The sequence below is a fragment of the Pseudopodoces humilis genome, chromosome 5 (genome assembly GCF_049639895.1).
Source record: "Pseudopodoces humilis isolate 2021_Gansu_Grassland_sample_001 chromosome 5, ASM4963989v1, whole genome shotgun sequence".
Lineage (NCBI taxonomy): Eukaryota > Metazoa > Chordata > Aves > Passeriformes > Paridae > Pseudopodoces > Pseudopodoces humilis.
The window spans coordinates 34,516,691-34,531,883 of NC_142204.1; the positions used below are offsets into that span (position 1 = coordinate 34,516,691).

Here is a 15,193-nt window from a genome sequence, read left to right on the forward strand (position 1 = left end):
AAACCTGCAACTGCTACCCATATAATCTAAACCAGAGTGTGAAAGCACTGGCAGTATTATTATTAATTAAGATTATTCTTATTCTTGCTTATTCTTATTAATTTGAATAGACCTTACAGATGCATACTATGAAGTGTTAAATGATATTTCTATTTTCCAACAGTTTAGCTCATTGCTCCCTGTACATCGAGTGTGATTTACCATGGTGAAGTACATCTTTAAGCTTACTGATTAGCATGAAATTTGGGGCAAGACAAACATATCAGTTTAAATGAGAAAAAATTTTATCTTTCCCTCAACATATCTAAACTCTCCAGATTAGACTAAATAAACAAATTTATGGAAGGTCTTCTGAATTTAAGAGAGCACTGTGCTGATAGCGAGGTACCAAAGAGGTGAATGGAAGCATATTGGACAGTCTGGTATTGTAAGAATAAGACTTGCCATGTTGTAGAAACCAGTGGCTGACAGCAGAACTCTAGTAATACAAAACATTTTCCAGAGATAGACACTGAATTTTTTCCAAAGCTGGTGCTTTAACCATGAAGTCACATAAATACTTTCATACAATGTACTAGGGTTGTTAGCTATGAATTATGAATAAACTTTGCTAATCACCACTGAGTTTTGATTTCCCAGCCATTGATTACCCGCTGTCATTTGATAGTGTTTGGAGAAGATTGCTAAATCTGCATAGGCCTGTGGAATTATGATAAAAAGTTGATAGAATAACATTAAGAGTTCCAGAATGTATTCTCATGAGCTTAAAGGAATAACTAAACCTGAATCCAAGTGTTAGAGGAATGAAAAACTACTGGCAATAAGGACCTTTTATGTCATGCAAATTCTTCACCTTCAGCTTGATTAAAGGTCTACAGGCACAACAGAAAAGAGCTTGCAAATTTCCAGGATTATTATTCTCTAATGCTATGGTGAAGCTAGTGAATATTTTAGAGACTTAGCAAGTATCCTTGCTGTCAATTTGTAATGATGTTTTACCTCGTTGAGGTATCAAAGGCTGGTGTTTATGCAGCACAGTTACTTTTCCTAGTAGCCAGCATGCTAATGCAGTGAAAGTCTCCAGAACTGACAGGAATGAGGCATAGAAAGACCTCAAGAAGATGAGAAACCTGTTTTCTAATACTTGGATAATACAAGAAGCCACCATATTTTGGCTTTGGGAACAAGCAAACAACTTAATTCCAGGGTACTTACCAGAAAAAAGAAACACTGTGTTTCTGTGTGATTACTGTTTTGACCCAAAGAAACACTGTGTTTCTGTGTGGTTACTGTTTTGACCCAAAGTGATATTACATAGCATTGCAGCTACTGTTTGATTGCCTAATATTCTCTTAAGTCAGATATATTTAAAACAAATATATTTGTTTTAAAGATTGCAGACCAATTCTCTTGTAGACTAGATCAAAAAAGGAAGGTTAAATAGACACTTACCTTGGTAGATAATTTTGCAATATAAAACATGCACTACCTTCTTTTTCAAGAGTCATTCAGGTATTAAATGGGACACATTTAGCGTGCTAAAATAATTTGCTACATTTTTCCCAATAATTTTCAGACTGACTAATCTGAAACAAACATAAACTCTGCACAAAATCTACCAAATTAAAACCTCAGCCTCAACAGCTTTCAGAGAATGCTGGAGCCTGGTCTACTCAATTCTAATGGTAATGTGAAGGAGCACCAAGTTCAGACCAGACAGGATTCATTCTCTGGATTCATAATTTGCTTTCAAGTTGTAAAAGCTGTATTAGAAAAAGAATTTGTGTTTTAAACATCTAGCAAATGAAACAGATCAGTCTACAGTGCTCACATGAACAAAAGCCAGAAAGTAAAAATCATATATAACAGAACAAAGTGATAACTAAGCCAGATGACCTTTTTTTCAACTTTTTTCCAACATTTTTTTTCAACTCAGCTGTACATATATGTATACATGATGTATACAGTGTTACACTTGTATTGCAGTACAGTATCCTGCTACTTCTATGTTCTAGTGGTTTCTCCAAGGGTTTCTAATCTTCTGCTTGTGTCCTGCTAGCAGTGCAAGTGGAGCATCATTCAAATGAAAATACAGAAAGAACACTTGAAGATTTTTTTTTCTGAGAGTCATGCTTTTCTTCTGATGAGTGCACTTGATAAAATGCATTCCACCCACCCACAGCCCTCTGCCTTCTCTGTGTTCCACTGATAACGTGACCCACCACGCTGAGAGTATTATTTCCTGAAAGGCTGTAGGCAAGCATGATGATTATAGGAAAAAAGAGGGATGAATGTTAAACAGAATGTGAGAGAGAGGAATTGTGCATATGTATGAGAAAAAAAAATAAATTAAAAGTGTGCTGAGAGTTGGATTTAATAAGGGAGGGAAGTAAGTGCATATTCCTTTTAAGATGTATGTATCATGGAATACAAGAATTCTACCTACACCATCAGTCAATTCCTACCAATTTGTGGGATATGAATGGGGGAAATGATGATAACCACATCCACACTAGTTTCATGTTAGTATAATGGAGTTCATATTTTGGAAAATGTTTGAGAGTAGGCAAAACAATCCTTTTCAAAAATAAGTATCTTTGCTTCAAGAGAGGACAAAGGAAATACACAGATAAAAAGTAAGGACTTTTCATTTAAATAGAACTTAACTAATTTTAACATAATTCCAGTAATTTTTTAAACATATATCTATGTAAATACCCACAGACTCTTTTAATCCATTTGCCCTTTCCACAAATATATAAGAAAATGGTATTTAAGAACAAATCCTTGGTGGTAGGATTTAGAAGCAAAACTAGTTAGATTTATAATCAAAGGTGGATTGGAGACAAGAAAATTATCCTAGCAATATTTGTCAAACATATGACGTCAACAGGGGCAGATTCCCTGCTATATGCTTTATTTAATGTAACTTTAAAGTGTTACTCATTGTCACTCATATCACTTCTTTGAGCAAGCACATACTCCAGTTTTAGCTGGAGTATCTCTCACCTTGAGAGAATCATCAGGAAGAAGTCTGTTCATCACATAAGCTCTTGTGCACTGCTAAATTTCACTTTTTAACCTGTTCTAACGTTTCCCCCTTCAAAATTATTAATGGGAGGAAATACAGACTATTTAATGAGGTCATATTTTATACATTTACATTTTTACATTTTTAGCCTGCTCAAAGTCGTAGGTTTTGTGTAAAGTGCTATATTTTGTTCCTGACAAAGCATCAGCTGATAACCAACAGCTTTGGCCCTGAACATATGCCTCATTTTCTTTCTCTGATTTATATACTGTTCTCTATTCTGTGAGCTGTATCCCACAAGTCATTGCCAAACTGAGCGAGCTATGGGCCTAGTGGTGACATGAGAAAGAAGACTGCTTATTGTTAATGGATAGGTGAATAATAAATCAAAGCAAGAACTTGGGCATCGGCATACATGTATTTTAGCATGCTGGATGAACTTAGAGGTGCAAAAAAATCAGAATGCTTTTGAGATATTCTGATTTTGTTTACCTCAAATTACTTCTGAGTCAGAAAGCTCAGTAATCTAGTATTGGCAAATGACAACTTTGTGCCCAGTTTTGCCTATGAGGCTACACAGTAAACACCCATGCTAGACACTTCAGCCAGAGGATTAATTTATCATTTGTATTGTAACACTCATCACTTTGAGTGATTAATTATCATCTAGAGTCTGACCTATGCCTTAACTTTTTTAGATTGATTAACATACCTAAAGCTTTTTATGTTTCCTTCCAATCAGTACAAATTTCTCATTTAATATAGTTTATTTCAGGACTACAGAAATGTGGGCTGTTTCCCAGAACTTTGAGATGTAGTGATGACACTTCAAAACAACTGCAAAATAGCAACCAATCTGCCATATGTGGCATTATCTTTTACAGCTATAGTTGGTGAGAGGTGAAGACAGTTCAAAACTTAGCTGAACTGGACTGGATAAGACCACAGTCTGATTTAGATTATGTCGATGGCTATTGTGTATAACATGAATTACAGATCCATTATATGATCCATTATGATTGGCTGTTGAAGCTTCTTCAGAATAAATTATACAAGTGCTTTGTGCTGTCTGATATATCAGTTTGCATCAACTAGTAATAACTGGGGAGTGTGGATTCAGTACTTAACTAGCTACAAGTCTTGTGTGGCAGATAAAGAAAAATTCCAGGGCAAATCATTCAACAGCTTTGTTAAAAAATCATTGTAACAACATTATTGCTAAGAACATCAAAAATTATGTTAGGTTTTCATGTTTCCAACCTTAATAATTCTTTGATTCCATGTAACTTAATGTTTTGTCATTCTTTTGCACTCTTTTGAAATGGTTCTTGCTGAAAGTGTATTTACTGCTACTCAAAACTATCTTCTTTGATGTATTAGCTCTTATCAGACATATTCTTCTCTCTAGAGTCTAATTCTTTTGTTGATTTCCATGGTCTTATTATCCTAGATCTCCTTTAGGTTTCTTATCATCACTTCAGTCAGTGTTTTAGCGGGATTTTGCTTGATATGGCTGTGATCTGGTAAGATGGACTGGATGCCCAGTAGCAGCTGAAGCACTGCTTGGAGCAAAAGCTCAGGTACAATTGTTGAATGCAGGATCAGGTTAGTTTAATCTGAAAGTTTATGAGCTCCAAGACTGTTCTGCTACAGCCCACTGAGTGAAACCATCCTCCTGAAACCAGCACTATGTGCTTTCTGCTGTGCTTCTTATGATTTGAACAGTCTTTTGGCAGATGCCTCTAAAAAAGCTTGAGAATTGTAGTGTATTTGTTAATCTACTAAGGCAGAAACTAGCATGCCTAGTAGTTGGCTGCCTCTGCCTCTTTTAATTAAACTGTAAATTTTTTGAGATGTCATCTTTTTTCCTAACGTTGATGCAGTAGATAATAATGTTTTTCTTATAAACACAAATTTATTGTTATTATTATTTCTTTTCCTATTGCAGCTCATCCACTGTCATGTGTTTTTCTATTTCCAGAAGATTTCTCAGGTCTTTGTTGTATCAGACATCTGGTCAGTATAGCTGAGTTACAAGCCAAGGATTGTAAGAACTGTTTCAATTAGTATAATCTCCTAGTCACGAACAGTATGATCTTTGTCATCGGAAAGGAGAATTGTATAAGGTTGTTCTAGACATTGTAGTAATTCTGGACTTGTGTGGTTGAAGGGGGAGGTGGGGGGAGTTTCTTCTGCACTTAAAACACAGAATTAAAATGCCTTAAATACTGTTTTATCATTTAGTACTATCCATTCATTTCTTCACTGGGATACAGACCTAAGTTTAGCAGAGTGGTATAACTGGCCATTAGTGGCTCTGGTGGCTGTGCAAAAGACACAAAATGTGAAAGTGGCCACACAGTCAAGATGGCAGCATTGCCAGGTTCAACTCTACCAGCAAACTTAAAGGAAAAGCTGGAAGGCAGCCATTAACTGGCAGAGGACAAAATCCCCTCTGTTTACAATCTGTCCCCCTTAGGACCAGGATACCAGGATATGGTTTTCTCAATTCACTCATAATTTAAGACACTGTGTCCCTTGCTTGCCTAGGCTACACTCCATAAGACCAGCCACTATTTCTTGTGCCTCTGTTTCCCCAGCCATAAAGGACTGTTGGGCATCTTATGAGTTGGTTTGGGCTTTTTATGACATATTTTAGTAATAGCTGTGTAAATTAGGAACTTGTGTTAAAGTGAAAAAATTTGAATGAATGTACCAGAACTGTTCAGCTGGACCAGAATCCCACTCACCATTCAATATGACTTAAGCCCTCTGCATTGCTCTTCAGAGACATTGATTTTTCCCTTGACAATATACAGTGCTTAAGGAGAAGTCAGGCCATGAAAAATACTATTCCGTGTATTTCTATGGATCATATGGGTTTTGTGTAGTAGATAGGTCTTTGGAGACCTAGACAAGAATCTTACATTTACTCTTCTCTAGTAGACTTCCCATTCTTCCAGAGCAGACCTTACCTGCCTCTAGAAAACTTTATTAGTTAATAATTAGATTTATAAAAAGAAAAGATCAAATATTTTTCAATTTTGGACATTGTCATCCTGAGGATGCTTGCATAAAGATACAAGTTCATTTTTTCAGATTTTCTGAAAGTAAACCCTATGTTTTTCCTGTGCCATTTTCTCTTGTGCAGAAAGGAAGAAATATTTTAGTTTTAATACAGATTAGCCACTTTGAACTTGTGCCTTTGTCCCAAAGAATGTTTCCTACTAAGACTGTACCTCTTTCTGCCTGTTTTACATGTACATGCATGGTTTGTCGTACTTTGGGATTTGGATCTCTCAACAGCAGTGTTGTTGCCTAGCAAAGTCTGGTATGACACAAGGCTAGTACAGTATGTGTTGGTAAAGCTGATTTTAAATTTAAAATTACAGTCAATGTGCCCTTTTTAGTAATTTATTAGTCATTGTTTATACTGATCTGTATTCCTTTTGTTTTTCCACTCAGATGTTGCAAGAGCAATTGAGTTACTGGAGAAACTGCAGGAATCTGGAGAAGTACCAGTACACAAGCTACAGTCTCTAAAGAAGGTGCTGCAGAGTGAGTTTTGTACAGCTATCAGAGAGGTATGAATTTAAGATTTTTAGTTATTCCTCAGACTAGCGTTCCTCACCTGTAAAGAAAAGCATATTTGCCTTTCAGTGCTACATTGTACAAAGGATGATGGATGTGAGATGTGTCTGTAGCTGCCTGCTACTGTGCAGATTGTTGAAGTTACTGAAAAGCAGACACAGAACAGTTGCATCAGCAAGACATCAAGGCCGAGGCAATTAGCTTTGCTGAGGAGAAATGGTGATTAGGGTGACTTTAGTGTTCTGTTCATGCTGTTTGAGGGTCTGTGGTAACCTGGACAGCGCTGTGCTGGGATATGGGGTCATGCCAGCTTGGGTCAGTGCAAGCTTCAATGCCTCTCCTTTGAGCTCAGGTGTGTGATAGGGAGGTGCTGATAAAATCAGAATGCGGTGATGACCAAATGGCGAAGCTGAAGTTAACCGAGTCGACTTTACTTTGGAAGTCAGTGGTTGGGTCCCAGTGGGCTTTGCTCCTCATGTCAGAAATCCTTGTCATACTGCTAAGAACTGAGATCATTCCGCTACCAGCTGTGGTCAGGGCCTTCCTAAGCTCTGCCCAACAGTAGATAAATAGTAATTGTTTTCTTCAAGTCAAGCTAGAGAAGATGCACCACAGTTCTATGTGCACACAAGCAGTATCTTTAAAGCAGTTAAATGACAAACTCTTCTGTTAGAAATTTCTTAGAAAGAAAACAACACAACATTGCATCAGATATTTTACCTACTAAACTAAGGACTCAGCCTGCTGAACAGAAGCAGCTCCAAATGCCCTAATGAGAGCAATATCTTTTTAGTAGGAAATAGTTTAGTGAGAACTTCTGTTTCAGTTTATCTGTCTACTGCCTGGAACTAATCCTCCCTTCCTGAAATCAGTGGGGAATCTAATGTTCCCTCAATGGTAGCAAAATGGAACTCCTGATAACTAGGCAAAACAGGAGCAGATTGATTGAGTGGGCTGCTGAGTGGCTGGAAGGAAAAAAGAGATGAATAGACATTAGTTCAATAAGCAAAATAGAACACATTCTTTGTTTTATGGAATGTATTCCTCAATGTGAGAATCAGAGAGACTTCCACCTAATTAATTTGCCATTTTTAAGGCTTTTTAAGGGGAATAGTGTTCCCTGATAATAAATAACAGTGTTCCTTGACAATAAATAATGGCACTGTGTACCCTTAAAAGCTGATGTTCTGACTAGTCCTTTCATTTAACCAAAATAAAAGCTTTTTTAAGTAACCACAGAGTATAGAAAAGTTGTGGGATTGTTTGGGGTTTTCTTCAGACAGCAGAGCCTGGTACTCCAATTGTTAAAGGCAGCTTAGAATCTTTGCAGCATTGTCAGTGAAGTCTTACCAAATTTATATTAGTCTCTGGAAAACAGTTTTAGCAGAAGCAAACACAAAATTTAGGAACTAGGAAGTTGCCTTAGAAAATGCATTCTCAGTTCAATGAACTGAAAGTAGATATTGACAAAATCATCTCAGTGGTACAAAAGGACTTTACAGAGCATTGTGTAAAGACATGACTGGAACTAGTTGTTACACAAGAATCGAGTGATAATGAATAAACGGTTCTACCAACATCATAAACAAAAAAATGTATTTCTTATTAAGTATATTTATAAACTATCCTTCTAATATATCACTAGCAGAGAAGAAAATTTCTACACACAAAAAATTTGTACCATTCACTGCTAGGCATGTAAATCTTTTCTTAGAAAAAAAATCTTCAAATATAAAAGGCCCAATAATAAATCTTTTCATTTAGGGAGAGTGGGAGAATTGACATATGTACGTTGCGATTACTTAAGGTTGTTCAACATGTGACTTGCCTTTTCAGTTACATTAAGTCCTTGGCAAATATTTAGACTGTAACTCCCTTTTTTTCAAGCAGTTGAAGAGCTGTTGAAAAACTTAGAAAATAATTGCTTCTATATTAAAAAATAATTATAAAAGTGTGGAATATTTTGGTCACATTACATTGTTAGCCATCTCCAAGCACTGCAACAGATGCTGGGAGGGTATCTGAGCAGTGTCATGTCATTAATCATGGATGCCCTTCTTGTATGTCCTCCATGTACACTGGAGTTTATTGAACGGCACAGATTTTTCTGAGTGTGTTTGAGGTAACTAAAGCTAGGCAGAAATTTCTCTACAAATGCTCTCTGCAATTGTTTATCTTTTCCTATCTGAGTGTAAGATGTGAGACTGTGGTGACTAGATTTTAATTTTCTTTATTAGCACCTACACAGACTAGAGGAGAAAAGTTGTTTACATTGCAAAAGAATGCAATATAGTCAGTTGGAAATAATGAGAAAAGTGGGAGTGAAGCAGACCGGGTGTGAGCTGTAGGTAGGAGTAATCAAAATGGGATGAGGAGGTAGGCTTTGTGTTAGAATGCAAATTCTGTAAGAGGCTGCTTTTTATATATATGCAGATATTCAGATCTGCAGTGTGCTATGTTCATTCTGTGATACAAAATCTGAGCCTTATTTTCTTTCATCAAAAAATCTAGTAAAAGAGATTAAGACTGACTTTTGTAGTCCTATAAACACCATAATGGAGGAACTTTGGAAAATAAAAAAATTAATTTTCCAGTCTACAAAATTCTGGAAATTTAGCTGTCCAGTGAGTTTGGTTGTTAAAACAAGTCCCAGAGAAACTCAGCATTGGGTTAATTGTAGGTGGAAAGGATCAAGGATGAAGCGCAATATGCACTGTACTAAATAAATGTGACTTGTCCCTTCTACAAATAGGAATTCTTTAACTACAGAAGCAGGAGGTTACTTTTATGACCCATTAGCCTTTAAAAGTATGAGATATGTTATTAGATGACATACATTCCAATCTAATGTGTAGGAATCTATCTAATGGCTGTAATTAATTGTATTTATGGGAATCTATTTAGTAAATCAAATTTCAAATTTCTACACTAATATTCCATAGAAATATTTTTTTTTTTAAATGACTGAGTGAATGAAATTTAAATAGAAGTACTTTAACATTTTTCAAGGATGCTATGTTAGGAAATGGTGATTAATGGTTCTCACTTAGCTAAATATAAGTGCCACCAACTGAAATACTCTGTCTGGCACTAGGCAGGAATATGGATTAGCTCTGAAAATAATGGAAATAATTGAAGTGTATAATGGCCTCAGTATTTCCTTTTCACCTGAATGCCCCTAGACCAGAAAACAAGTTAACCAAAGTCTGATCAAACTAAAAGTCAGTTTTGAAAAAAATTTGTGTTTTAAAATTACTTATTTTAAGAGCTCCCTAGCTACATGAAGATTAGCCTTCTATAGCTTTGTCATCTGATAAAACTTGCACAAGTCTAGTCCATTATACCATTAAGTCCTTTTTCCTTCTATATGTTTTTGCTGTTTATTTAAAGCTGTTGCTATGTTATAGTCATCCATCCGATTTCCAGGGGATTACTTGAATAAATGAAGGGCTGTGAAAGTGAATGTGTAATTGAGCTACTGAGAAGTTATATTCATATGCAACATAAAACTAGACAATCTAATTGATAAAGTTACTTTAATCGTTATAAGTCAGCAAAAGAAAGTTGTAAGAACTGTAAGAAAAGGTAAATTTCTGGTCTGGCAAGAAACCCTAAAGACCTGTGGGTACAGATGATAGAATAAAAAGCTGAGTAAAACACAGTGGATCATCAACAAGAAAATGTGACATGCCTTAGCAGTTTATGTGAATTTCGTTTACTGCTAACATCTGATAATTGGTGGTCAAGCACCAGGAGAATAACAATACAGTTTGATAAACACTTGCATCTCCTGGTGAGCAAAGTTTTCTTTCAGGCTGATTCCCTGATTTCCATTTCTGAAAACACACCTCTCTCTGTTAAATATGTAATATTCAGGTTTGTTTCGTTTTTCTCCCAGCTTGCCTTTGCTACTCAATTTTCCATTTCAAGGTTAAATCTAAAGTTTTTCTGTGTGGATATTATTTGAAATAAGATCTAACTAGGAAATACTTATGGCGAATCAATACCAAAATGAATCAGATAAAAATGCATTGTGGCAACCAGACATACAAATGTAACCATTATTTTATATTATTATGACTCCCTACCAAAATATCATCCTCACAGAAAAGCAATTCTGCAGGACTCAGTCACTGACAAAGAAGGAGCAATCAACACAAAGTACTCTAATCTTGTCCATCTTATATGAAATTAGTCATTGGGAAAGCATGTTGTCTTTGAAAATAGTTTAGTTCCTACCTCAGTTGTTTATAGCTTTTTTAAACTTGCTATGAAATATAAACAGAGCATCCTGGACATTGAAAGACCCCTATTGACTTACAGGTATAAAAATGGCAATGGCAGAACACTGGCCCGTATTTTTTATGAAGTCCTGATGCTCCCTAGTTACTTTTTGCTTATGTTGTATAGTATTAAAATCATAGTTGCATTATATACTAGGTAGGATAGTTTAATAAGCCTAGTCAGTATTTTGGAATTATTTCCTTTAATTACTAATTTTCATTTCCATGCCTTAGCGATCTGAGTACCCAGAATCCCAGTGCTGCTGATGTGCAATGCGTTTTTATCTGGCCATTTCCTCAAGCTGCCCACCCACACTTTCCATTATTAATGTATTTCCCTGATATATGTCTTTGCAAATGTTAAGGGACCAGGAGAAGGCTGCTGGGCGGTGAAAACTGAATATGGTGGTACTGTGCTTATCACTATACTGCGATGCCATGTGTGACAGCAGGTGGCTAGTTAGAACCTTTAGATGTTCGTTCACTTCAGATGTCCCAGTGTGGTGGTGTACTCCATTTTTACAGGCCTGTACCGAATATAACAGTCTGGGTATTAGCTGGACTCAGACAAAAATCCTCATTAATTCTTTTATTCAATTATTAATTTAAGATTTTAATGTCAGAGTCATTTAAATACCCATTTTCTTTGTGTTTCAAGAATCTTAAAATTTGCTTGTTCAGTTTGCAATATAATGCTATTCCTCCACATCCCAGACCTAGCCCCTGAAAGCAGAATGTCATTATTTTCTGCCTCATGAGAGGAAGAAGCCTCAGAGTCCAAATTCTGCCCTGTGTTAATGCTTTATTTTTGCTGGAAGCTGCATGCTTCTTACAGGAGGAGAAATACAATTCTGGTCAGTCTATCATCTCCACAGGGCAAACCCAGCTGTTGAAGTTTCTAAATTAGAGGATGGAAGCTTGGAAAAAAAAAATGTATTGAGAAGAGTTACTACTATAATTCACAGCACAGAACTGTGATTAAAGCTCAGTAGGAAGCCTGACATCTAAAGATGCTCTGCTGTCACATTTACTTGTGCAAACCGAACTGACTGTTGGTCCGATTGTGCAGAAGTGATATGTCCGACTTACTAATAAGGCAATTAGTAAAACAAAAGGGCAATAGGACAACACATAGGAGTAAAGTGATGGAGATTTATCAGCTCCGATTTGTACCTCAGGTCACAAAAACCAGTATGGTTGTATTAGCATGATGCCTCATTAGACTGGCTGGGAAGCAATGTTCTCCTTAGGCTAATCTGATACCTTGTTATAACTTGTTCTAGTGTTACTGATAGCTTATTTAGAATCACTGCACCATTAGTTTAGTAATAGGACTCATGCAATAGCAAATACAGAATTGTGCAAATTGATCAATTTCATTCAGATTTTTTGCATGTTAATGCATTGATTTTTCAATAACTTATCAATAAAATTTGTATTCCTGGATGCTAATTTTAAAGTTTTGTTACTTTATTTTTAGCTATTGGAGTGGATTATAACGTCAGCCAAACCAATTCAGTTTATCTGCATTCTGGGGCTTTGTAGGATTTGTAGGAATCTTCTACTGTACCTTTCCATCCCTTTTTCATTTCCACTGTCCCAGTGATGAAAAGCCATATAAAATAATGATACGAGTTTCCACTAAATGAGTGATATCCATCACTGATAGGAAAGGGCATTACTTAGCTTCACTCAGATATCATGGTATGGCACAGTAGTAATGTATTCACATTTTACAGAATTTTGCCTTCTGCCTCCTGGTTACAGGTACTCAAAATGGTGAGTTGAGAGAAGGATTTGCAATGTATGTTAATTAGATAATAAAAAAATCAGATTTCTAAAGATGAGCTGTCTGTTCTTTCTCTTGCCACCATGCTGGACTAGGCATTGAGGAAGGTCAGCAGAAAAGTTTAAGTTAGCAGTAAACACAGAACTTCTTTCTTTTTTTTTAATTACCCTTCTGTGTTAAAATATATGCTATTTTTTAGGGCGAATGTAATCAGAAATTATTCCAATTTTGAAAAACAATGAAGTTTCATTTGCCACTTTACCATAACTGATTGAAGCATTACTCTGTTGTTGATAAGCCCTGGATGGCATGAATGAGAACTTTTGGAAATTATTACCTTGTAACTCAGCAGATGGCCTACATTAATGGCAATTATATGAATTTACCAAGCTGCCCAAGCATTATCTGAGAGAAGGCATTATTTAGTCTCTGTGCAATTACTAAGTCCCTACCACTTTCATGACTTCACTGCAGGAGATTTAAAACAGCTGCTGTTGTCATTTTTTTTTTTAGCTGCCTAGAGCTAAGTACATAGATTTCACAGATAGAGTAGCCTAGAATCTGGGACCAGATTGTACCATTGGTCTTAAATGGGTGCTTTTTCCCACTGGTTTTGATTAAAGATCAATTTTTAGAGTTGGCTGATGGCTATATATCTAATCATACTTATGCTCTGCTTGTGTAACTGCCTTTCACAGTAGATAAATAAATACTTCAGTGCTTCAACAGTCCTGCAATGTACAGAATCAAAACATCCACACTATCTTGTTCATCTTACAGTTTATGTGGGCTGTATCATATTTACTAAAACTGCCTGAGTGGTGCTCAGGTGGTGTTCCCATTTTGGCACACAGCTGCAGCTGTGTGTGCTACGGAAGGGGACTCCAGTGGAACGTGTGTGGTGCATCTCAGCATCTTTTCTGTTTGCTCATATAATCATTTTATTGTTGCAGTATCCTATTTGATTGCATAAAACTCTTCAGAATAAACAGACTAGCCTCTGCTCATGTTCATCTCAAGCCTGCTTCTTCCTCTTGAGAGAAATCAGCAGCAAGGTTAACTACCAAGTAATAAGAGTTGACAGGTTGTTGGAAGCCACTGCACAATTTTTTTGCCTTGATGGAGCCTCAGTATCCCCCCGCTACCACTTAACTGATGTCACTGACAAGACTCTTGAGAAATGCTGCTCAATCGCCATTTTTTAAATTGTGCCTTCAGAAAATAAAAGAAATTGTAAATCTCTTAAAACTCTATTTTGGATATATTTTTGTTGGCATTTAAAACAAGAAGCATCAGTAGTTTCCTTCCTCGTCCCTGCTTTCCCAGCTTGACAGGAACATTTGAGATGAGCTTCCATGATGATGTCATGTTTCATCCAGGTGCTCATTTTGGCAAGGTTTTGACAAATCTGTTTAAGTTTGGAATATGGCTGTTGTATATGTCAGCCTTAACAGTTTATACAGACTTACTGATAAAGTGGAGGAAATTAAATTTTACTGATGTATTTTTGAACTCAAAAGTAACTGGCAGTGAGGTCTAAGAGAGAGTTTTAAATTAAAAACTGTGAGTTCCCAGTGGGTTTATAGGAATTAACTAATCACACATGTTGGTATTTCTTTCTATCCTGGCATATTTCAGTAGAAGCAGCAAAAGAGACTTTTAGGAGTGTATTTTGCTAAGGTTTAGTGATTGCAAAGGAAACGGCTTCTGCAACACCTGTAGCACTGTTTTAAAGATGCCAGATCATAGTTCCTATTGATTTAGGGCAGAATATAAAACAATATGTAACAGATAGGAGAAAAACTAAATGATCCAACTATATTTTTCCTGTTCCTCATATAAGTACTTTTTACTTGCAAATGAAAGTCTATTTTTCCTTATTCTTAAAAGGCTGTTAAGCAACTTCCTATTGATTTCAGAGTGTCAGTGACTCCAGACAGAATTGACATTGGAAGGAAGAGAGGGCACACAGAGGTCTTGTATGTCTTAACAGCAACGCCAGGCATGTTTCAGTTGACTTGCCCAATATGTGCAGAGGATGTGACAGCATGCATTTTTGGGTACATCTGCTACTTACTTCTGCTCACACATAAGGGAGGAAAGAGATTCTGGCCCCAACCTGTAACCCCTGTTGGGTTGTTTCTTGGACAGATGCATCATCATATGGCAAGAGCTCAGGGACCAAAACTTGGCTCAGCTTTCTGACACCGCCACAGATACTGTCAGAGCAGAGTGCACGCCACCATTTTCCACAAAAAAAAAAAAAAAGAAAAAAATCCACTTTTAACTTCAGACTTCATAAAGTATTTCACCATAAATTAAAATATTATACCTTTGCAGTGATTATACTTAATATATTTTAACAATGTCTCAGGCCCATGCCATTTTTTTCCTACTGCCTAAGGACAGCTTAATAATGCATCAGTATTCAGATCAGTTTTTTCACTTTGGTAGAGCTGACCTAGTTTCCTGCATAACCCCCATCCCCTAAAGAAGGAA

General features: G+C 36.4%; 1 protein-coding gene across 2 annotated transcripts in view; it reads left to right on the forward strand.

Annotated features, from left to right (window-relative positions):
* LIN7A (lin-7 cell polarity scaffold A) overlaps window positions 1-15,193 on the forward strand; it is a 47,942-nt gene that overhangs the window by 14,034 nt on the left and 18,715 nt on the right. For both annotated transcript variants that reach the window (XM_005519542.2, XM_088055221.1), the window contains exon 2: window positions 6,497-6,615. In XM_005519542.2, the coding sequence (XP_005519599.1) occupies window positions 6,497-6,615 (119 nt within the window). The remainder of the gene's footprint in view (window positions 1-6,496; window positions 6,616-15,193) is intronic.